Source organism: Eubalaena glacialis, chromosome X (genome assembly GCF_028564815.1).
Source record: "Eubalaena glacialis isolate mEubGla1 chromosome X, mEubGla1.1.hap2.+ XY, whole genome shotgun sequence".
Taxonomy (NCBI): domain Eukaryota; kingdom Metazoa; phylum Chordata; class Mammalia; order Artiodactyla; family Balaenidae; genus Eubalaena; species Eubalaena glacialis.
In genome coordinates, this window is record NC_083736.1 from 70,314,048 (window position 1) to 70,339,294 (window position 25,247).

Genomic DNA, 25,247 nt, shown 5'->3' on the forward strand with positions numbered 1-25,247 from the left:
TCTCTAATCCATTTTGAGTTTATTTTTGTGTATGCTGTTAGGGAGTGTTCTAATTTCATTCTTTTACATGTAGGTGTCCAGTTTTCCCAGCACCACTTATTGAAGAGCCTGTCTTTTCTCTACTGTATATCCTTGCCTCCTTTGTCATAGATTAGTTGACCATAGGTGTGTGGGTTTATCTCTGGGCTTTCTATCCTGTTCCATTGATCTATATTTCTGGTTTTGTGCCAGTACCATATTGTCTTGATTACTGTAGCTTTGTCGTATCGTCTGAAGTCAGGGAGTCTGATTCCTCCAGCTCCGTTTTTTTCCTGCAAGACTGCTTTGGCTATTCAGGGTCTTTTGTGTTTCCATACAAATTTTAAGATTTTTTGTTCTAGTTCTGCAAAAAATGCCATTGATAATTTGATAGGGATTGCATTGAATCTGTAGATTGCTTTGGGTAGTATAGTCATTTTCACAATATTGATTCTTCCAATCCAAGAACATGGTATATCTCTCCATCGGTTTGTATCATCTTTAATTACTTTCATCAGTGTCTTATAGTTTTCTGCATACAGGTCTTTTGTCTCCCTAGGTAGGTTTATTCCTAGGTATTTTATTCTTTGTGTTGCAGTGGTAAATGGGAGTGTTTCCTTAATTTCTCTTTCAGATTTTTCATCATTAGTGTATAGGAATGCAAGAGATTTCTGTGCATTAATTTTGTATCCTGCAACTTTACCAAATTCATTGATTAGCTCTAGTAGTTTTCTGGTGGCATCCTTAGGATTATCTGTGTATAGTATCATGTCATTTGCAAACAGTGACAGTTTTACTTCTTCTTTTCCAATTTATATTCCTTTTATTTCTTTTTCTTCTCTGATTGCCGTGGCTAGGACTTCCAAAACTATGTTGAATAATAGTGGTGAGAGTGGACATCCTTGTCTTGTTCCTGATCTTAGAGGAAATGCTTTCAGTTTTTCACCATTGAGAATGATGTTTGCTGTGGTTTTGTCATATATGGCCTTTATTATGTTGAGGTAGGTTCCCTCTATGCCCACTTTCTGGAGAGTTTTTATCCTAAATGGGTGTTGAATTTTGTCAAAAGCTTTTTCTGCATCTATTGAGATGATCATATGGTTTTTCTTCTTCAGTTTGTTAATATGGTTTATCACATTGACTGATTTGCATATATTGAAGAATCCTTGCATCCCTGGGATAGATCCCACTTGATCATGGTGTATGATCCTTTTAATGTGTTGTTGGATTCTGTTTGCTAGTATTTTGTTGAGGATTTTTTGCATCTATATTCATCAGTGATACTGGTCTGTAGTTTTCTTTTTTTGTAGTACCTTTGTCTGATTTTGGTATCAGGCTGATGGTGGCCTCATAGAATGAGTTTGGGAGTGTTCCTTCCTCTGCAATTTTTGGGAAGAATTTGAGAAGGATGGGTGTTAGCTCTTCTCTAAATGTTTGATAGAATTCACCTGTGAAGCCATCTGGTCCTGGACTTTTGTTTGTTGAAAGATTTTTCATCACAGTTTCAATTTCATTACTTGTGATTGGTCTGTTCATATTTTCTCTTTCTTCCTGGTTCAGTCTTGGAAGGTTATACCTTTCTAAGAATTTGTCCATTTCTTCCAGGTTGTCCATTATATTGGCATAGAGTTGCTTGTAGTAGTCTCTTAGGATGCTTTGTATTTCTGTGCTGTCTGTTGTAACGTCTCCTTTTTCAGTTCTAATTTTATTGATATGAGTCCTCTCCCTCTTTTTCTTGATGAATCTGGCTAATGGTCTATCAATTTTGTTTATCTTCTCAAAGAACGAGCTTTTAGTTTTATTGATCTTTGCTATTGTTTTCTTTGTTTCTATTTCATTTATTTCTGCTCTGATCTTTATGATTCCTTTCCTTCTGGTAACTTTGGGTTTTGTTTGTTCTTCTTTCCCTAGTTCCTTTAGGTGTAAGGTTAGATTGTTTATTTGAGATTTTTCTTGTTTCTTGAGGTAGGCTTGTAGAGCTATAAACTTCCCTCTTAGAACTGCTTTTGCTGCATCCCATAGGTTTTGGATCGTCGTGTTTTCATTGTCATTTGTCTCTAGGTATTTTTTGATTTCCTCTTTGATTTCTTCAGTGATCTCTTGGTTGCTTAGTAACGTATTGTTTAGCCTCCATGTGTTTGTGTTTTTTTACGTTTTTTCCCGTGTAATTGATTTCTAATCTCATAGCATTGTGGTCGGAAATGTTCCTTGATATGATTTCAATTTTCTTAAATTTCCTGAGCTTGATTTGTGACTGAAGATGTGATCTATCCTGGAGAATGTTCCGTGCGCACTTGAGAAGAAATGGTAATCTGCTGTTTTTGGATGGAATGTCCTATAAATATCAATTAAATCTATCTGGTCTATTGTGTCATTTAAATCTTGTGTTTCCTTATTAATTTTCTGTCTGGATGATCTGTCCATTGGTGTAAGTGAGGTGTTAAAGTCCCCCACTATTACTGTGGTAGTGTTGATTTCCTGTGTTATAGCTGTTAGCAGTTGTCTTATGTATTGAGGTGCTCCTATGTTGGGTGCCTATATGTTTATAACTGTTATATCTTCTTCTTGGATTGATCCCTTGATCATTATGTAGTGTCCTTCCTTGTCTCTTGTAACATTCTTTATTTTAAAGTCTATTTTATCTGATATGAGTATTGCTACTCCAGCTTTCTTTTGATTTCCACTTGCATGGAATATCTGTTTCATCGCCTCACTTTCAGTCTTTATGTGTTGCTAGGTCTCTTGTAGACAGCATATATATGGGTCTTGTTTTTGTATCCCTTCAGCAAGCCTGTGTCTTTTGATTGGAGCATTTTTTCCATTCACGTTTAAGGTAATTATCAATATGTATGTTCCCCTTACCATTTTCTTAATTGTTTTGGGTTTGTTTTTGTAGGTCCTTTTCTTCTTTTGTGTTTCCCACTTAGAGAAGTTCCTTTAGCATTTGTTGTAGAGCTGGTTTGGTGGTGCTGAATTCTCTTAGCTTTTGCTTGTCTGTAAAGCTTTTGATTTCTCCATCGAATCTGAATGAGATCCTTGCTGGGTTGAGTAATTTGGTTGTAGGTTCTTCCCTTTCATCACTTTAAATATGTCATGCCACTCCCTTCTGGCTTGTAGAGTTTCTGCTGAGAAATCAGCTGTTAACCTTATGGGAGTTCTCTTGTATGTTATTGGTCGTTTTTCCATTGCTGCTTTCAATATTTTTTCTTTGTCTTTAATTTTTGCCAATCTGATTAGTATGTGTCTCGGTGTGTTTCTCCTTGGGTTTATCCTGTATGTGACTGTCTGCGCTTCCTGGACTTGGGTGGCTATTTCCTTTCCCATGTTAGGAAAGTTTTTGACTATAATCTCTTCAAATATTTTCTTGCGTCCTTTCTCTCTCTCTTCTCCTTCTGGGACCCCTGTAATGCAAATGTTGTTGCGTTTAATGTTGTCCCAGAGGTCTCTTAGGCTATCTTCATTTCTTTTCATTCTTTTTTCTTTATTCTGTTCTGCGGCAGTGAATTCCACCATTCTGTCTTCCAGGTCACTTACCGTTCTTCTGCCTCAGTTATTCTGCTCTTGATTCCTTCTAGTGTATTTTTCACTTCCGTTATTGTATTGTTCATCTCTGTTTGTTTGTTCCTTAATTCTTCTAGGTCTTTGTTAAACATTTATTGCATCTTCTCAATCTTTGCCTCCATTCTTTTTCGGAGGTCCTGGATTATCTTCACTATCATTTTTCTGAATTCTTTTTCTGGAAGGTTGCCTATCTCCACTTCATTTAGTTGTTTTTCTGGGCTTTTATCTTGTTCCTTCATCTGGTACATAGCCCTCTGCGTTTTCATCTTGTATATCTTTCTGTGAATGTGGTTCTTGTTCCACAGGCTGCAGGATTGTAGTTCTTTTTGCTTCTGCTCACTGCATTGTTTTGATTACTGTAGCATTGTAATATTTTTTGAAACCGGGAAGTATGAGACTTCTAATTTTTTTCTTTTTCCAGATTGTTTTTTTTTAAATTAATTTATTTATTATTTATGTTTTGGCTGCGTTGGGTCTTCATTGCTGTGCGTGGGCTTTTCTCTAGTTGCGGCAAGCGGGGGCTACTCTTCATTGTGGTGCGGGGGCTTCTCATTGCGGTGGCTTCTCTTGTTGTGGAGCACGGGCTCTAGGCGCATGGGCTTCAGCAGTTGTGGCTCATGGGCTTCTGTAGTTGTGGCTCGCGGGCTCTAGAGCGCAGGCTCAGTAGTTGTGACGCACGGGCTTAGTTGCTCCGTGGCATGTGGGATCTTCCCGGACCAGGGCTCGAACCCGTGTCCCCTGCATTGGCAGGCGGATTCTTAACCACTGTGCCACCAGGGAAGTCCCTCCAGATTGTTTTGGCTACTTAGGTTCCCTTGAGATTCCATATAAATTTTAGAATGAGTTTTTCTATTTCTGTAAAAATACCTTTGGGTTTTTATAGGGATTGCATTGAATCTGTAGATTGTCTTGGATATTATTGGCATCTTAACAATATTATGTCTTCCAATCTGTGAACACAGGATGTCTTTCTATTTTTTGGTATCTTCTTTAATTTCTTTTAACAATGTTTTGTAGTTTTTGGTATACCAGTCTTTCATCTCCTTGGTTAAGTTTATTCATAAGTATTTTATTCTTTTTAGTGCCATTATAAATGGAATTGTTAATTTTCTTTTCATATTGTTTTTGTCAATGTAGAGAAGCACACTGATTTTTGCGTGTTGATTTTGTACCCTGGAACATTGCTGAATTCTTTAATTTTTTTTTAATATTTGTTATTTATTTATTTGGCTGTACTGCATCTTAGCTGCGGCACACAGGATCCTTGCCGCCACATGCGAGATCTTTGCTGCGGCATGCAGGATCTTTTAGTTGTGGCATGCGGGATCCCCAGCTGCGGCATGTGGGATCTCTAGTTGCGGCATGCAGGATCCTCAGCTGTGGCATGAGCGATCTTCAATTGTGGCATGCGGGCTCCTAGTCATGGCATGCAAGATCCGGTTCCCTGACCAGGGATCGAACATGGGCCCCCTGCATTGGGAGTGCGGAGTTCCAACCAGTGCACCACCAGGGAAGTCACTGCTGAATTCTTTATTAACTCTAACTTTTTTTTTTTGGTGTGGGGTCTTTAGGGATATAAGATCATGTCATCTGTGAACAGAGATCATTTTGCTTTTCCTTTTCCAATTTGGATGCCTTTTTTTCTTTTTCCTGCCTAATTACTCTGGCTAGGATTTCTAGTGCTATGTGAAACAGAAGTGGCAAGGGTCAGCATCCTTGTCTTATTCCTGTCCTTAGAGAAAAAGCTTTCCAGTGTTTTACCATTTAAGTATGATGTTAGTTGTGGAGTTTTCACAAATACCCTTTATCAGATTGAAGTAGTTTCCTTCAGTTTTCCATTTTCTGAGCTTTTTTTTTTTATCATGAAAGTGTGTTGAACATATCAAATGCTTCTTCTGCATCCATTGAGATACTTGTGTTTGTTGTCCTTTATTCTAATACCATGGTATATATCATTGATTGATTTTTGTATGTTGAACCAACCTTGCATTCGCATGATAAATTCTACTTGGTTATGGTGTATAATCCTTTTTATATGTTGCTGGATTTGGATTACAAGCATTTTTCTGAGGATTTTTCTGTCTGCATTCTTGCAGATATTGGTCTGTAGTTTTCATTACTTGTGGTACCTTTATCTTATTTTTGTGTCAGGCTAACATTAGCTCATAGACTGAGTTAGGAATTTCCCTCTTCTCCTATTTTCTGAAAGCGTTTGTGAAAGATGTGTATTATTTCTTCCTTAAATGTTTGGTAGACTTTACTAGTGAAGCTATGGTGGGCCTGGAGTTTTTTTGTGGAAAGTTTTGTTTTGTTTTTACTGCAATTTTGATTCCTTTAATAGATTAGTACATTTAAGGCTGTTTTTTTCTTCTTGGATGAGCTTGTGTCTTTCAATGAAGTGGTCCATTTCATTTAAATGTTGAGTTCATTGACGTAAAGTTGTTTACACTACTCCCTTATTGTCCTTCTAATGTCTATAGAATCTGTAATTATGTCACCTCTCCTGTTTCTGATAACGGTAATTTGTGTTGTCTCTCTTATTTTTCCTTATAAGTCTGGAAAGAGAATCATCAATTTTACTGATATTCTCAAAGCCAGCATTTACTTCTATTTGTTTCCTCTGTTGTTTTCCTGCTTTTTCTTTTATTGATTTTTGTAGTCATCTTTATTATTTCTTTTCTTCTGCTTACTTTGGGTTTAATTGCTCTTCTTTTTCTAGATTTTGGAGGTGGTACCTGAGGTCATTGATTTGAGACCTTTCTTCTTTTCTCATATAAACATTTAGTACCATAAAATTTCCCCTAACTACTACTTTAGTGTCATACTACAAATTCTGCTATGTCACATTTTAATTCTGTTCAAAATAGTTTTTAATTTCCTTTTTGATTTCGTCTTTGACCCATAGGTTATTTAGAAGTGTGCAGTTGGCTTTCAAATAATTGTGGGTTTTCCAGAGATCTTTCTGTTTTTTTATTTCTAATATAATTCCATTGTGGCCAGAGAACATACTTTATTTGACTTGCATCCTTTTGAATTTAGTGAAACTTATTCTGTAACTCAGAATTTGGTCTATCTTACTTGAGGTTCTATCTGCACTTGAGAAGAAAGTGTAATTCTGCTGATGTTAGGTGGACTGTTTTGTGCTTGTCAATCTAGTGAAATTGGTTGGTAGTGTTGATCAAATCTACTCTGTCCTTGCTGGTTTTCTGCCTACTTTTTTTATCAATCATTTAGAGAGGGGTATTGAGATGTCTGACTATACTTGCAGGTTTTTCTATTTCTCCTTGCAGTTCTTTCACTTTTTGCTGTATGAATTTTGAAGCTCTGTCATTAACTACATAAACATTTAGAATTATTATGTCTTCTTCATTAATTGGCCCCTTTATCGTTATGAAATACCTTTCTTTATCTCTGCTTTATAGTCTTTGCTCTGAAATATACTTATGTATTAATATAGTCTCTTAGCTTTCTTTTGAATAGAGTTAGCATGGTATGTCAATTCGTCTCATTAATTGTGATGATAATTTGTATTGTTTCTTTAAAAGATTTATTTACTATAAGGTTAATTAAGGAGTCTTTTATACTTACTTATTGCGAATTGGCAAGTATTTTGTAGGGTGGTACTTTGCAATAATGTAAGTGTCCTCTTTCTCATCAAGCTTTTTTTCACTAGCATTAGCATTCATGAATGATTTCGTCCTCAATCAGTTATTACCGTGATTGAGGTAATAATGGTGCCAAATGGTGATTTTCTAACTTCATTATTTTGTCTATGTCTCTTGGCATTCTGAGAGGTAGAGCTTTCCTTTCTGAAGTGTTTGTAAACATATTGAATTAAAATATGTGTCACCACTAACACAAAATGTAGGAGAAGTGTGGTACACAGAATGATAGCCCCACAGAGATGTCTATGTCTGAATCCCTGAAACCTCTGACTTCCTTACAAGGAAAAAAGGACTTTGCAGATGCGATAGAGTTGATCTTGAGGTGGAAGCATCCAAGATTATCTGGTTGGGTCCAATACGATCACAAAAGTCCTTGTAAAGTAAAAGCATGTCAGGAGAGTCAGAGAATGAGATGTGCAGGTAGAAGCAGAGGTCAGAGTTGTGCAGTTGGGGGCTGGATTCAAGGAATGTAGGCAGCTGAAAAATCAGAGAGCTGGATTCTCCCCAGAGCCTCCAGATAGGATACAGCCTGCCAATACCTTGATCCTTTGTTTTCCCTTGGCTACAGGGTGATATCCTTTAGTTCCTATTATTTCCTGTATGTTGGAAGTTAGCTCTAAAGGCTTGATTAGATACATGTTAAATATTTTTGTTGAAAATGTTTCATAGATGGTGCATAATATTCATGATACTAATTTTTAAAAAAAATTTACTGGAGTATATTGATTTACAATGTTCTGTTAGTTTCAGGCGTACAGCAGAGTGAATCAGTTATATATGTATATATATCCACTCTTTTTTAGATTCTTTTCCCATATAACCCATTACAGAGTATTGAGTAGAGTTCCTTGTGCTCTCCAGTAGGTCCTTATTAGCTATCTATTTTATATATAGTAGTGTGTATATGTCAATCCCAATCTCCCAATTTATCCCTCCCCCCGCTTACCCCCTGGTAATCATAAGTTTGTTTTCTACATCTGTAACTCTGTTTCTGTTTTGTAGATAAGTTCATTTGTACCCTTTTTTTTTAGATTCCACATATAAGCAATATCATATGATAATTGTCTTTCTCTGTCTGATTTACTTCACTCAGTATGACAATCTCTAGGTCCATCCATGTTGCTGCAGATGGCATTATCATAATACTAATACTGATCACTGAGTCAAGGTGGACTTTGCTCCCTTCACCCCACTTCACCCAGTGAGACCTATTTTGGGTTACTGACCTTCAGGATTGTAAGATAATACATTTGCATTTGTGGCAATTTGTTATAGCAGCAATAGGAAGCTGATAAAAGGGAGATGTTAAATGGAGTTAATATGTTTTAAAAGTTTTTCCACTATCCAGACAGAGATAAAAGTTCTAATTTAAGGTAGACTGTAATAAATAAAGAAGACATGTTGTAATCTCTAGGGTACTAAAAGAGTGATGTTTAAAAACTATAACAAGCTGTTACAAGGGAAAAGGGGAATAATGAAAGGTATTTGATTAATGCAAAATAAAGCAAGGAAGGAGAAAAAGCCTCAAAGAATACTTGGGCCAAATAGGAAAACATCGAGAAGATAGGCATAAACCCCAAAATATTAGTAATTTTATTAAATGTAAATGCACCCAATATTACAGTTCAGAGCAGAGCTTGTAAGAAGGATTAAAAAAATCAGCTAGGGCTTCCCTGGTGACACAGTGGTTAAGAATCTACCTGCCAATGCAGGGGACATGGGTTCGAGCCCTGGTCGGGGAAGATCCCACATGCCATGGAGCAAGTAAGCCCGTGCACCACAACTACTGAGCTTGTGCTCTAGAGCCCGCGAGCCACAACTACTGAGCCTGTGGCCACAACTACTGAAGCCCACGCACCTAGAGTCCATGCTCCACAACAAGAGAAGCCACCTCAATGAGAAGCCCGCACACTGCAAAGAAGAGTAGCCCCCGCTCGCCGCAACTAGAGAAAGCCCGCGCTCAGCAATGAAGACCCAATGAAGCCAAAAATAAAAAATAATAATAAATAAAATAAATAAATTAAAAAACAACTAAATGCTGTTCCCAGATATAACATACAACTATATGTCATTCATAGAAAAGTTGAAAATAAATGTATGAAAAATATTTTATGCAAATACTTCCAAAAGATAACTGGTGTGGCCATACTACTGGAGAGGAGAATACTTTATAATAATGAAACGATTAATTCAACAGATAGACATAATATTCCTAACTTTTTATGTAGGTAATTGTATAGCCTAAAAATGTATGAGACAAAAAATGGCAGAACTGACCTGCCGGGGGTGCGCCGCTGCCGCCCGGCGCTCCGGAGCCCGCGGCCCTTCCGGCCGCCCAGCCTGCGAGAGGAGCCGAGGCCGCCGGCGCTCGCATCTCGCCGGCCCCTCCCCCGATCGCCGTGGCCGCTGCGCCGCCGCTGCAGGATAGCTAACAGCCAGGAGAAACGTAGTGGAAAATGCAAAACAACGAAATCATAAAACCTGCCAAATACTTCTCAGAATTGGAAAAGAGCATCCTGCTGGCTTTAGTAGAAAAGTACAAGTATGTGCTGGAGTGTAAGAAAAGCGACGCGCGAACTATTGCCCTCAAGCAGTGTACCTGGCAGGCGCTCGCCCATGAATACAACTCGCAGCCCAGCGTGTCGCTGCGGGATTTCAAACAGCTGAAGAAGTGCTGGGAGAACATCAAGGCTCGGACCAAAAAGATTATGGCTCATGAAAGGAGAGAGAAAGTGAAACGGAGCGTCAGCCCCCTTCTGAGCACCCACGTCCTGGGGAAGGAGAAGATCGCCAACATGCTGCCCGAGCAGCTGTACTTCCTGCAGAGCCCTCCCGAGGAGGAGCCCGAGTACCATGCTGATGCCGCCACCCAAGAATCATTTGCTGTTTCAAATAGAGAACTGTGCGATGATGAGAAAGAGTTCATACATTTCCCAGTATGTGAGGGGACCTCTCAACCTGAACCCTCGTGTTCAGCTGTCAGAATAACAGCCAATAAAAACTACAGGAGCAAAACCTCTCAGGAAGGTGCTTTAAAAAAGTTGCCTGAGGAAGAACACCATCAACAAATGTCCATCTTACAACTGCAGCTGATACAGATGAATGAGGTGCATGTGGCCAAAATCCAGCAGCTAGAGCGAGAGTGTGAGATGGCAGAGGAGGAACACAGGATAAAAATGGAAGTTCTCAATAAAAAGAAGATGTATTGGGAAAGAAAACTGCAAACTTTTACCAAGGAATGGCCTGTTTCCTCATTTAACCGGCCCTTTCCCAATTCACCCTAAGACGTTGGGGTGTGGCTCCCTTGTAATTAATCTGTGTTGGCAAAGAAGGTCTGGAACATGAACTTGCGGTCGGTAGCCTGTCACAGAGCTACAACTAGGAAGATGAGAGTGGTAGTAGTCACTTATTTAAGAATACATTCAGGTAAACAGCTGCACCCTATGTACCCCTGAAGTGGCAAAGAAGCTGTTAGAGTCTTCTGAAAATTATCACTATGAGTGCTATCATTCTGAATGTAATGTCTCTTAATTAGAATTCATACAAGAACCATGTGTGAGTGTTGTTGTATTTTTTTTAATCAAATGCAAGTGTGACTATAAAGGAGTGTGGCTGGGTTTTGTGGGTTTTTTTTTTTTTTTAAATAGACGTCAGACCTTGTCTATCCAAATGAATGCCCTCCCATTGAAAGTGGCTGTCCTGGGAGGACACACGTTTCTCCAGTGGTGATGCTGTTACTCAGAATTTGCTAGAGGTCTTTCGGAGCCTCCACAAGAGCTATAGCACACTTTTCATTTTTTCAATGTCGTCTTTGGAGCGTGGATATTCTGTTTTTAAATGGCCGAACATAATGGAAGGCTGTTTTTTAATGTGGCTCATAGGCTGCCTTTTAAGGCCTTCCTTTCCCCAAAGAGGAGTTCCAAATAATGTCTCCAGCAGGTGTAGCTTTGTTGGAACTAAGGATGTGACTACTTTGAGGGAGAAACGTTCGTTTAGAGCTCTACATTCTGTCATGCTTGTTTTATTAAAAGACAAGACTTGTGATTTTATAGTCACACTGTGTATGTTTTTTAAAGGTGCTGCCCGCCTCCACTGTGCTACAGTTTTTGGCTTCCTGCTGTAGTTTCCTACCGACTTTGTACTACTGAGTAAATGGTTGCCCTTGTTTTTCATCTTTAGCCGCCTAAGGAAAGGCCCTTCCCTCGCCATGCTCCTGGTGCTAGCTAATAGTGATGCTACATAGTCCGCATAGTATGCAGTTAGTATTGAGCTTTTTCAGAATCCATTACCAATATATTTGGAAACGTGGATTGATAAATGGATATTTTGACTGAGCTGTGATATAACTTCTCCTGTAGCCTAGTGAGAAAAGCAGTCTTGGGAGTTGGGCATAACAGTAGCTGGAAGAAGCAAAGTGACAGTTAAGTGCCAAGGCAGGTCAGCAATTTCTGAGAATGAAAGTTCAAGGCCATGTGGTGGGGAAGGAGCAGTATGTGTGACAGAGGCTATATAGGGAGTGCAGGACGAGGAGTCAGGGCTTGAATTCTGAGCTCGGCTCTGTCTCAAGTGCTATGTGACCTTAAGTTACTCCATTTAGTCTTTGGCCCTGGTGTTTCCTGTCTATAAAACAGGAGAGTTGGTCTAGATGATGGTTAGAATCTGCTACAACTCCTTGACTGTGATGTGATCTGCACAGTCTTGGATGAGTACTGCTAACATCATAGTTGTCCGGAGGACGTGGGTCAACAGGGAGAGTTTACTGCAGTGGCTAAGCTTCCTTCCTTTCATAATTTTGGAATTTGGGTCCCGGGGTCTGTAAGTTCAGTAAAGTACATGTATACTAATACATGCACTGCATAAAACTTAAGTGGATATCAATTTATTTTATACACTGATCATATTTTAAATATCTTAGAGGAACTGGTTATTTGAAGGAACCCTGTGAAGACTAGTCTTCTTTCAAAGGAAGGATGCTTTTGTAAGGATTTGTGTTCTTAATTTAGTTTTTACCAAATGGACCCTTTAGAGAAGCAGCATCTGGAAAAAGTCCCAAGCTTAACCGATTTATGGGAGACAGATTAGGGCAGGGAGTGGCAGGTCCTCAACACAGATGATGTGAACTGAGAAAAGTTTGCCTTTGCTTCACCTATTGAGCCATCTGGAAATCTTAATATGCAGATTCTGGTGGGGGGGGACTGAGACTGTGCATTTCTCACAAGCTCCCAGGTTATGCCAGGTCTGCCTGTCTGGCCACCACAGTTCTGTGTAGCAAGGTTTTAGAGGACCCTGTGAAGCTTTTACCTATTCTCAAAAAAAAAAAACAAAAAAACAACCCATTGGGTTAGGTACATTTTTGTGTACAGCTTTGTGCCGGATATTATTCCTCTCCCAGAATTACCACCTAATCACACAAATAACAATGTAGAACAACACAAAAAATGCTCACACACATAATGGAACTATAAAAGCATCGAACTAATTCCTAACTGAACAAATAAAGGATAATTAAACCAGCAGGCTAAAGCACTTTGTTCTACTGTTAATGGTATTTATGAATTTATAACAGTTTTCAACCTTGAGTATGCATTAGAAACAGTATTTTATAAAAAATTAGTCCCGCTGGGTCCCACTCCCAGGGGATTCTCATTCAGTTTACCTGGGTTGAGGCCTGGTCCTCTATATTTTTTGGAAACTTTACAGGGGGCGATGATACCCAATTGGGGTTGAGAACCACTGGTGTAGAGTTCACAAATGTGTCTCATTTGGTCCTTAGTCCTGTGAAGTCCTGCAGAAGTGAGGAAATGATGCTCAGAGAAGAACCACCTGCACCAGGCTGAAAGCTAGTGAACAGCAAAGCAGAACCTCAGTCCTAGGTCTCTAGACTCGAAAACAAATAGCCCCACCTGCCTCCCCCCACCCCATCCCTCAAAGCTATACCGTGGATTTGCTTTATCCTGAGAGCCAGATCACATCTACAGGATACTTGTAATGCTTCCACTCATGAACAGGTACATCCCAATTCATTCCACTTTTGAGTAGTTCCTTACCTGAGGTGGAAATGCAATAATCATTTCTTGGTAGGTGCTGTAGAGAATTGACTGATAAATACTAAGACACAGTTCACCATCCCCTGACCTGCCAAATCATGGACACAGCCCAGTAGGGGATGTAAGGCTTGTACACAGCTATCATGTACTTGATCAGGCACGTCTTCTAGAGCATTTGAAGCTCAGCAGAGAGTGAAGAAACTTGAAGGAAAGCCTGGAGGAGGTGGCATTTGAGCTAAATCTTTAGAGTTGGTATTTTGGTAGGTGCAGATTCAGAAAGGAGAGGAACTTCACTAGATGCAAGGTCCTGTTGAAGATTCAAGACGGTGAGACACATAATTGGGAGGACATGGGGGAGTTTCCAAATTGGGCAGTAACATGATCAAAACTGTGCTCCAGGAGGAAGATTAGAAGATGGAATTGAGTTTAGAGAAGACTGGAGTCCAGGAGATGAGGTAGGAGGGTTTGGTTAGGATGAGATGATAGGAGGACCTAGTAAGAAATGAGGGAGACCAACGTGAAGGGCGTTGCCAAAGTGGAATCAGTCAGGCTTGGCAGCACATTGCTTTTGTTGGAGGGGTTGGGTAAAGTTTTAAAGCTAGATGCCGGAAAGAATGATGCTGATTGAAATAAAGAACGGATGCATTTCTGGCTGACGTATATCCTAGGAGAAGCCTAGACATGAACTAGTGCAGTTGCTCCCACCCACTCAGCCTCAGACACCAGCACCTCCTCCCATCTCCTCTTTGGCTGTCACCTCTTTGCTCTGACTTCTGCCTCTTCAGCCTCCTGTGCTGCCTCTTGCACCTGTTCATCTGACGTTTTAACCCCTCCCTGCTGGGTCCTTGTCCCCCGACTCAATTTGGTGCTCCCTCTGCCATCAGTACCTCCATTGCAGCTGGTGGTGCATCAGTCACCATCTCTTATAATGGCTTCACACTTGAAAGAGCAAGAAAGACTATAGTTGACGCTTAACAACCTGGGGGCTAGGGGTGCCCACCACCCCCAGCTGTGGAAAATCCCCTTATAACTTTACAATCAGCCCTCTGTATCTGCAGTTCTGCATCTGGGGATTCAATCAACTGCAGATGGTGTGCTGTAGTACCCATTTATTGAAAAAATAATCTGAGTATAAGTGGACCAGCACAGTTGAAACCCATGTTGTTCAAGGGTCAACTGGATTTCCTTTTTTATTTTTTTAAATATTTATTTATTTAATTTATTTTGGCTGCGCTGTGCCAGGTCTTAATTGCAACATGCAGGATCTTATTTTTTTATTTTTTTATTTTTTTTACTTGTGGCACGCGGGCTTCCTAGTTGCAGCATGCATGTGGGATCTAGTTCCCTGACAAGGGATCGAACCCAGGCCCCCTGCATTGGGAGCGCGGAATCTTACCCACTGGACCACCAGGAAAGTCCCTCAACTGGATTTCTTTATCTTGAGCTTCAATTCTTTTCTAGCTGGCATCCACAAATTTCAGGGTATTTTTTAAGTGTCCCATGTGTAAAGGTACACTGGCTGAGAGGGGATGTTAATTCCCGTGTATCCCTATTACAGCCTGTTTCCAAAAATCAAACATAGAATCCTACCTTATTATGCATTAAAAATTAGCAAATATTTTAGGAACTTTTCAGGGAGAATCTTAAAATGCATTGGCTTTTTTTTTTTTTTTTTAAGAAGAAAGAGAACAGAAGAAGAGAGGTATGGTGGGGCAGTGCATTTGAGTTGTCAACAGCTTCTGCAGTGTCAGGTCAATTACATCAGCACTTGGTCTGGACCAGGGGAAAGGAATGGTTTTGCCTCCTGGGAATGTCAGAAGGACCTGATAATTATATTTGGCAAAGCCAAGAAGAGTGGCTCTGTAATGTCATTGCTAAGAATTACCCTTTTAATAGTATCTCTGGATGTCTGAGCTGTTCAAATGGAATGACACTTCTTTTCTGCTGTGGCTTTCTTTTCTGTTGGGCTGCTTCCCAGCTGGTCCTCTTGTTCTTCCTTGCCCTTTTCTCTTCTATCTTCTGCCTTCCCAGCCCTGTTTCTCCAACCCCTCCTTCTGCACCTACAGCAGTTCCCACTGTCCCCCCTTTTACAGTTGGAGTCATGTGAGAATGTGTGTAAGGGAGATACTTGCCCAAAACCAGCATATTCAACATGTGGTATCAACAAGGTGAAGTGTAGCCTTGGACTAGACAAAATATCGACCATCTGCTTCCTTGCTGCATCCGCTACTTTTGTGTTGGTGGGACTCAGAAGTCACGGAAAAGATCACCAGTGATTCATGTCTGCAACAAATTCTTTTCTAATTGTGCCGTATATTATGCCCTTCAATACAACTTACTAATCTCTGCCTCAGTTTTTCCATCTGTGAAAGTGGTGTAATACTTATCTACCTCCCTTGAATGTTGTAAAGATTAGTCTATGTTAGTAAAGCACTTTTGAAATAAAGAGTGATGTAAAGCATTTAAAAAAAAATGGCAGAACTAAAAGGGGAAATAGGTCCATAATTATAGTTGGAGATTTTAATACACCTCTCTCAATAACTGATATAACAGCCTTTCCACAAGGAAAACTCGAGGTCCAAGTGGCGTCTCTGGTGAATTTTTCCAGTTAGTAAAGAGCTAACACCAATCTAACACCAATCTTTTCTAGAGAACTGAAAAATAATACTTTCCAACTCTTTTTATGGAATAAGTGTAACCTTTATAACAAAATCTGACAAGAACATTACATGTAAGGAAAATCTCTTTCAATAAATGGTAGCAGATCAATTCAGTATCCATATGGGGGAAAATGAGCCTTGACTACTACCTCATACTGTATACAAAATGTAGTTCCAGGTGGATCATAGATGTAACTTTAAAAGATAAAATCGTGACTCTAGAACAGCACTGTCCAATAGAAATAAAATGTGAGCTACACATGTAATTTAAATTTTTCTAATAGCCACAATAAAAAAAGGAAATGGGAAATTAATTTTAATTATATATTTTATTTAACTTAATATATACAAGTTATTGTCTTTTTTAAAATTTATTTATTTAAATTTATTTATTTTTGGCTGCATTAGGTCTTCATTGCTGCATGTGGGCTTTCTAGTTGTGGCGAGCGGAGGCTACTCTTCATCGCGGTGCATGGGCTTCTCATTGCGGTGGCTTCTCTTGCTGCAGAGCACGGGCTCTAGGCACGCGGGCTTCAGTAGTCGTGGCACACGGGCTCAGTAGTTGTGGCTCGCAGGCTCTAGAGCGCAGGCTCAGTAGTTGTGGCACACGGGCTTAGTTGCTCCGTGGCATGTGGGATCTTCCCGGACCAGGGCTCGAACCAGTGTCCCCTGCATTGGCAGGTGGATTCTTAACCGCTGCACCACCAGGGAAGTACAGTGATACTAATATTGATCACTGAGCTAAGGTGGACTTGCTCCTTTGAGTTTTCATTTAGCAGTCAAGGGAAAAGTAAAGAATATCTGGAAAATATCTTAGAATGTTAGTAGTTTCCCACCATTTTTGGTCTTCTGACCAAGAAGAAATCACTTTCCCCCTTTCAGCTTTCTTATCTCGCAGGAGAATTCAGAGTTGGTTTGTCTGTCCATCCAGTCAACTGACCATCCACCCAACAACAAAAAAATGTTTATTAAACAACTGCTTTGGGTATCTCTTTCTCTCTTTGGGTGTCTCTCCTTCCAATCTGGTTTTCTCCCCAGTTCATATTTGGAATATTTGAAATAGATTATTTTCATCTAAGTAAGAGGGAAAAAAGTTGAGGCACATGTTTATGCTGTAGCCTTATCTGCCACTCGTTGGAGTCCCTATGGAGAAGCAAAAAAGTGATTATCTTTGGATCAGTGTTTGGGTAAGTATATGTGATTTTGGCTCATGCCGTTAATCTCTGAGTTTTTATTGCATACTAATAATACTTACTATGTAACTATAAGTAGCACTTATATAGCAATAACTAGTACTAGGTTGCTGTTTATGTACATTTGCCTAGTTTAAAATAGGCATAATTTCCTATTTAAATTTTCCTGAGATTTCATGCAGTTTCGTTGGTCCTAAATGTATTACAAATTATTTTATTCTTGTGTGGGAGACATTTATATAAATGCCTAGGTGAGTTGAGGACAAGTATTTGAATAAGTAACTTCACTGCACGGCATGCAGGATCTTGAACCTGTTCCCCCTGCAGTGGAAGCTCAGAGTCTTAACCACTATACTGCCAGGGAAGTCCCTGAATAAATAACTTTTAATGATAGAGTTCAGTTCCTCTGCTATTACTTTCCAAAGTAGATAGAACAAACAAGTTGTTCAGGGCGATAGAGTAATATGTTCCTAGAGTTTAGATATTGCCCACATCATCTTTACTGGTCAGTCTACTTTGTTATAGTAATTGTGGCTAGTATTGCTTCATTATTATTTGGCTATTCATTTATAGTGCTGAAAGCACAATATTGTACCCTTTAGTATACTCTACCCCTTTAGTATACTCTTGCTAGCTGTAGGAAAAAATTTAGAGAAATGTGCTTAAATCTGAAAGCTAAGTTTCCGAAGAACTGATGTAAATGAAATTCACAACATTTCCTCTTTTGTATCCACTCTAAAAATAAGCACATGTTGAGCCAAGAACACTTACTAGTGACCAGTTGTTACATCTTTTTTCTTTTTTTTTTGGCGGTGCCGCGCAGCTTTCAGGATCTCAGTTCCCCGACCAGGGATTGAACCCGGCCCACGCCAGTGAAAAAGCACTGTGTCCTAACCACTGGACCGCCAGGGAATTCCTACATCTTCTTATCCTGATCTCTTTGCACTCATTCCAAGTTCTTGTGCTAACCTATTAAACTAATCATACCTAAAATAGAGCTGAAAACATACTGTTTCACATTTAAAGTATATATTGTAACAAGTTCTTGCCATGAAATCCGAATATAGACGAAATTGTCAAGAAAAATTGTAAGAATACATTGTAAATGAAATAAAGTAACAGTGAAATGGCTAATAACGGAAGGTTATGGCTTTCCATCTCTCATATTTTAGGTTTAATTCACTAATTCTTTATTGAAATTTCTGAGATGTAAAAAAGTGTGTTACCACTTCACACCCATTAGGATAGCTATTATTTTTTAAAAAACAGAAAATAATAACAAGTGTTGGTGAGGATGTAGAGAAATTGAAAGCCCTGTGCATTGTTGGTAGGAATGAAAAATGGTACAGTTGCTATGGAAAACAGTACGGTGATTCCTAAAAAAATTAAATGTGGAATTACCAAATGATCCAGCAATTCCAAGTCTAAGTATATACCCAAAAGAATTAAAAGCAGGGACTTAAACAGATATTTGTATAACAGTGGTTATAACAGCATTATTCACAGTAGCACAAAGATAGAAGCGACTCAAAGGTGTATTAGAAGATGAGTAGATAAACAAAATATGGTATATACATACAATGCAGCATTATTCAGCCTTAAGAAGGAATAACATTCCGGGCTTCCCTGATGGTGCAGTGGTTAAGAATCCACCTGCCAATGCAGGAGACACAGGTTTGAGCCCTGGTCTGGGAAGATCCCACATGCTGTGGAGCAACTAAACCCGTGCACCACAACTACTGAGTCTGTGCTCTAGAGCCCTCGAGCCACAACTACTGAGCCCACGTGCCACAACTACTGAAGCCTGCGTGCCTAGAGCCCGTGCTCCGCAACAAGAGAAGCCTGCCCACCACAGCAAAGAGTAGCCCCGACTCGCCGCAACTAGAGAAAACCGGCGCGCAGCAACGAAGACCCAACTCAGCCAATAAATAAATAAATAAATTTTTAAAAGAAAAAACAGAAATAAAAGGCCATATACACATGTGTGCATACACACACACGGACACACACACTTCTTTTTTTTTTAAAAAAAAAGAAGGAATAACATTCTGACATGTGATACAACATGGGTAAACCTTTAAGATATTATGCTAAGTGAAATACACCAGACAAAAAAGGACAAATGATTCTACTTATATGAGGAACCTAGAGTAGTCAAATTCGTAGAGTCAGAAAGTAGAATGGTGGTTACTAGGGGGTGGGTAGAGGTGAAATGGGTAATTGGTGTTTAATGAGTATAGTTTCAGTTTAGGAAGATGAGCAAGTTCTGGAGATGGATGGTGATGATGGTTGCACAACAGTGTGACTGTACTTAATGCTACTAAACTGTACACTTTAAAAATGGTTAAAACGGCCCTGGCTCATATCTGGCTCCAGCCCTCTAATTCTAAAGGAATTAGAAAAAGGAGAACAAACAAAGCCCAAAGTCAGCAGAAGGAAGCAAATAATAAAGATGAGAGTGGAAATAAATAAAATAAAGACCAAAGAAACAACAAAAGATCAGTGAAACCAAGAACAAAGCTGGAGGTACCATACTCCCTGACTTCAGACAATACTACAAAGCTACAGTAATCCAAACAGTATGGTACTGGCACAAAACAGACAAGCAGATCAATGGAACAGAATAGAGAGCCCAGAAATAAATCCAATTATATGGTCAGTTAATCTATGGCAAAGGAGGCAAGAATATACAGTGGGGAAAAGATAGTTTCTTCAGTAAATGGTGTTGGGAAAACTGGACAGCTACATACAGGAGAATGAAAAACTCGAACATTTCCTCACACCATATACAAAAATAAACTCAAAATGGATTAAAGACCTAAATGTAAGATCTAAAACCATAAAACTCCTAAAAGAAAGTATAGGCAGTATTCTCTTTGACATTGGTCTTATCAATAGTTTTTGTATCTCTCTTCTCAGGCAAGGGAAACAAAAGCAAAAATTTTAAAATGGGAGCTAATCAAACTTAAAAGCTTTTGCACAGAGAAGGAAACCATCAACAAAATGAAGAGACAACCTTGAATGGGAGAAGACATTTGCAAACAATATGTCTGATAAGGGGTCAAATCCAAAATATATAAATAACTCATACAAATCAATATTTTAAAAAATCAATTCAATTAAAAAATGGGCAGAGGACTTGAATAGTCATTTTTCCCAAAGAAGACATACAGATGGCCAACAGACATATGAAAAGATGCTCAGGATCACTAACCATCAGGGAAATGCATATCAAAACCACAGTGAGATATCACCTCACACCTGTCATAATGGCTATCATCAAAAAGACAAGAAATAACAAGTATTGGCTAGGATGTGGAGAAAAGGGAACCCTCGTGCACTGCTGGTGGAAATGTAAATTGGTACAGCCACTATGGAAAACAATATAAAAGTTCCTCAGAACATTAAAAACAGGACTACCATGTGATCCAGCAGTGCCACTCCTAGGTGTTTATCCAAAGAAAATGAAAACACCAATATTAAAAGATATATATATATATATATATGGACCTGGGTATTATGCTTAGTGAAATAACTCAGAGAGAAAGACAAATATTGTATATTTTTACTTATATGTGGAATCCAAAAAATAAAGCACATGAACAAATAGAACAGAAACAGATGCACAGATATAGAGAACAAACTAGTGTTTACCAGAGGGGAAAAGGGTGGGAGGAGGGGCAAAATAGCTGAAGGGGATTAAGAGGTACAAACTACTAGCTATAAAATAAATAGGTTACAAAGATGTAATGCACAGCACAGGGAACATAGTGAATATTTTATGACAATTTTTTATGGAATATATTCTATGAAAATACTGAATTACTATGTTGTATACCTGAAGCTAATGTAATACTGTAAGTCAACTATACTTTAATTAAAAAAATAGTTAAAATGATCAATTTTATGTTATGTGTATTTTACACACACCCCGCCACACACACAAACTTTTACAAAGTATCTGCCTTTCTCAGGAAATAATAATTTCCTAAGCCCATAAATACTTTTAGAGGAAGAAGAAACGTCATATAAAACTATGTGAGAAAAATCATCTCTGACTTCCACTGAGGATTCTGAATGGAAACAACTTAAAAAAATAGCATAACTATTGGACATAGCCATTGTAATAGGCCATTGCAACATTTCATGGCTTTATAGGACAAACAGGAAATTCAATGAAGGGAAGAAAATTCTTTAAAGTGTAAATTTCAGTGATGTCCTTGTTAGGGATACACAGTCTCAATCCAACTATTTGTAAAAGTTGACTTGGGCTTCCCTGGTGGCGCAGTGGTTGAGAATCTGCCTGCCAATGCAGGGGACACGGGTTTGAACCCTGGTCTGGGAAGATCCCACATGCCGCGGAGCAACTAGGCCTGTGAGCCACAATTACTGAGCCTGCGCGTCTGGAGCCTGTGCTCCGCAACAAGAGAGGCCGCGATGGTGAGAGGCCCGTGCACCGCGATGAAGAGTGGCCCCCACTTGCCACAACTAGAGAAAACCCTCGCACAGAAACGAAGACCCAACACAGGCACAAATAAATAAATAATAAAAAATTTTAAAAAAATACCCTCACAGCTTTAAAAAAAAAAAAAAAAGTTGGCTTATGACAGGTTTTAGTCAAGGCTGAAAATGTAAATTATCAGGGCCCTTTAAAACAAAATGAAATCAGGTATTTTTTCCTCTTTGTTCTGTGGTATGTTCTAGAGTCTTCCTTCGCAGAAGATGGAAACATGGTAGAAACTCTCCTGAACCATCCAGTGGTTGGTCAGTTGAAGAAAGGAGCCATAATAACTACATGTAGCCTATTCATTTTGTAAAAACCTAGAACATATATTCATTCATTCTCCAATATTTATATGTAGGGCCAAGGCCTTTTCCTTGTATATGGGTCCTTTGAAATTCCTCCTTTTCTTTCTTGTATAAACCACATCCATATTGTTTCATTCCAGGTTTCCAGATTTCCAATTTCTAGTTTGCTTTCATGAAAGTAGAGAATAGAATTTTTAGATCTTTATGATTTCTCTCCCCCCATTCTGTTAAAGTTGCTTATGTGCAGCTATTTCAGCAGTTTACTGCTCACCTTTATTGAATCTTTCTAAAGCATTCACCTTTGTTTTCACAGAAATAGTAACTCTCTTTTATACTCATGTTTCATAAGTTTACATAATATTTAATTAAATCACACGATTAAAAGAAGTTCAGTGGGCATAAACAGGCTTGGGAGCAAACACAGATGAAACTAAGTATGTCAACACACTACTGGTGGGACAAAGAGTGCACTTAAGCATGCTGTGGGCATCTGAATATTTGGGTGATAGAATGGAGACCATTAGTTAACCCATTGGTGGTGGGTTTAGAGAACTTTTTGCAGAGTGAAAATTTGCTTTTTCTTACTTAATGTATCCTGAACATTTTCCCCATGAGTAAATGGAGATCTACATCATTGTTTTTAATGGCCACATGGTATTTATTTTACATGTATTATGCTGAGTTTTTGCTTGCAAACAACATAAAGCAGTTAAACTCACTTAACCAGACAAGGAATTTATTGGTAGGCTATGAAGATTGTTTATAGAGTCAACAGGAAAGATGGTCAGCCAGGCTTGGAAAAATGGGCAGGAACCCAGGGAGGCTAAAACAGCCAAGGTCACACCCCCCACGTACAGTCTGGTGAGGACCTCTCCAGTGGCACCGGCTTTCTCAGGACTTTTGCCACCACCACTGCTGGCATCTTGACTGTTGCTGAAGCTGCTGCGAATTCTCTTGAACTCTCACTGTGTATTTGTGTCATTCTCAGAATTCAAAACCCTGGGCAGAGGTATCTGCCCAGCCAGATCTAGAATCACTTAGCAGCATCTCAGCTTGAAGGATGAAGGGAAAGGGAATACCTCCTCCTTCCACTTTGGCTTCAGTAGTGGGGGTGGGTCCTACTGCCTATTACCAAGATGCTTACTCACAGCAGGGGATTTCCTTAACCTAAGCTGTGTGTTTGGATGCTGGGTAGCCAAAAAATATGACAACTATCTGTAAAAGTGTGGATCTACTGGAGTTTATTTAACCAGTGCCCTACTGTAAAAAATGTAGGTTGTTTCCTGTTTTGTTGTTTTAAGCTATGTGGTAATAGACACATTTTACTAATCTAGTAGGTGGAAAACATATTTTAGTCGTTTTAATTTATAACTTTAAATGTAAATTTTTATATGTTTATTGGAATTTTGGATTTCTTATTTTGTCAATTGTCTGACATATATGTTACATATATGGACTTTTTTGAGATATAATTTACATGTCATAAAATTCAGTATAATTTTATGTCATTCAGGGTTTTTAGTGTATTCGCAGACTTGTGCAACCATTACTACTATCTAATTCCAGAACGTCTCATCACCCCAGAAGGAAACTCCATATGCATATATATTTTTGTAATTTGCTTACATGGGTTTTTTATGGCACATGACATTTTAAAAATGCATAAAAATTAAATTTCAAGATCTTTTCCTTTACCATTTCTGCTTTTGGCTTAGGCTTAGAAAGGCCTTCTCCACCCCAAGTTTTGTTGTTGCTGTTGTTGTTAATTATCCACTTTTATAGCATTAAACGTTTTTTTTTACATTTCAGTCTTTAACTCATTTAGAATTAATTTTGGAGTAAGATGGGATTTAAACGTGTTTACCTCACATGGTTAGCACATTATGGCAACACCACTTATTTATTTCCCCACTGATTTGAAATACTTCCCTTATTATATACTAAATTCTTTTTTTTTAAACATCTTTATTGGAGTATAATTGCTTTACAATGGTGTGTTATTTTCTGCTTTATAACAAAGTGAATCAGCTATATGTACACATATATCCCCATATCTCCTCCCTCTTGCGTCTCCCTCCCACCCTCCCTATCCCACCCCTCTAGGTGGTCACAAAGCACCGAGCTGATCTCCCTGTGCTATGCAACTAAATTCTTATATATACATATATGTCTGTTTCTGGGACTTTCTGTTCCATTACAAAGGATCTGTCTATTCTGACATTAGTAATATTGTACACATGAAACTTATATAATGTTATAAACCAATTTAAAAAAATAAAATAAAACTTTTAAAGACATTTTAATATCTGGTAGGGTAATTAGCATCATTATCCTTTTTAGTGATGGTTTTTATAAAATTAGTGACATACTTGAAAAGTTTAGTCAAACTGAATCGTCATTTTCAGCCTCATCAAACCTTTATCATTTATTTTATAGTTTATTTGTTCTTGATCAGTTATAGCGAATATAAAATAAGTGCTTTTTCAACTTAATCTATGTAGTGGTTAAGCACTGTCAGTTGTTTTTAGTTTTCATAGGATTTAATGTTTTTTCATCAGTGGTTTGGGGCTCTATTTTGTCTTAGAACTAAAATTGTAAGGTGGATTTTTCCTTATGAAGAGAGCTATAGCATTACAAGTGGTCCATGATTTACCTACAGATTTTGTCGGACAAGCTTGAAACAGATGATTGTTTCAATGGGGAGAAAAATAGCATTCCAACTACCAAACAATCAGAATCTAAGATAGACTACTGCACCAAGACCATATTTAACCCATAATATGGTTGAAAAGTAGCTCACACGTTTTAATGTCAAATAGTTGAATCCTACTTCCCTCTACTTTCCAGGGATAAAAATGGCCTTGTCTGAGGCAAGAAAAGTTTCACCCATACTAAAAATAGGTTTTTTTCTCTAGTCTATTATTGACAAGGCAGCAAATGTTCAGTCCCTGGTGGAAAAGCAGCTAGTAACTTGAGGTTTATTTCTCAGTTTCTGAGTAACTTGTCCCCTCGCCTGTGTTCATTGCAGGGTAATGATAGTTTTCAAGCATTTTCCTCACCCTACCCCCACCTCTGGCTGGTTTTCTTTTATACGTTTGCAAACATTGCCCTATTAAGTCAATCCCTTTGAGGCTATTGTTAGCTCTAGACTTCAGCTTGAATTGGCTGTATGAGCAGAGGTAAATCTGAGTGTTAGCTTCCTTAATTTTAAAAGGAGGCAACTACCTTATTTATATTGCAGGATTGTTGTGAAATTATGTATACGAAATGCTATAGGAATCTGAAATATCTGTA

At 38.7% G+C, this 25,247-nt stretch overlaps 2 protein-coding genes across 3 annotated transcripts in view; both read left to right on the forward strand.

The window, feature by feature from the left end:
• ATP7A (ATPase copper transporting alpha) overlaps nucleotides 1-25,247 on the forward strand; it is a 144,831-nt gene that overhangs the window by 25,463 nt on the left and 94,121 nt on the right. The gene's annotated exons all lie outside the window — the stretch shown is intronic.
• Nucleotides 9,611-10,528, forward strand: LOC133082390 (myb/SANT-like DNA-binding domain-containing protein 3). The gene has a single exon (XM_061178974.1). It carries the CDS (start codon nucleotides 9,701-9,703, stop codon nucleotides 10,526-10,528), a length of 828 nt encoding a protein of 275 aa, XP_061034957.1. The 5' UTR covers nucleotides 9,611-9,700.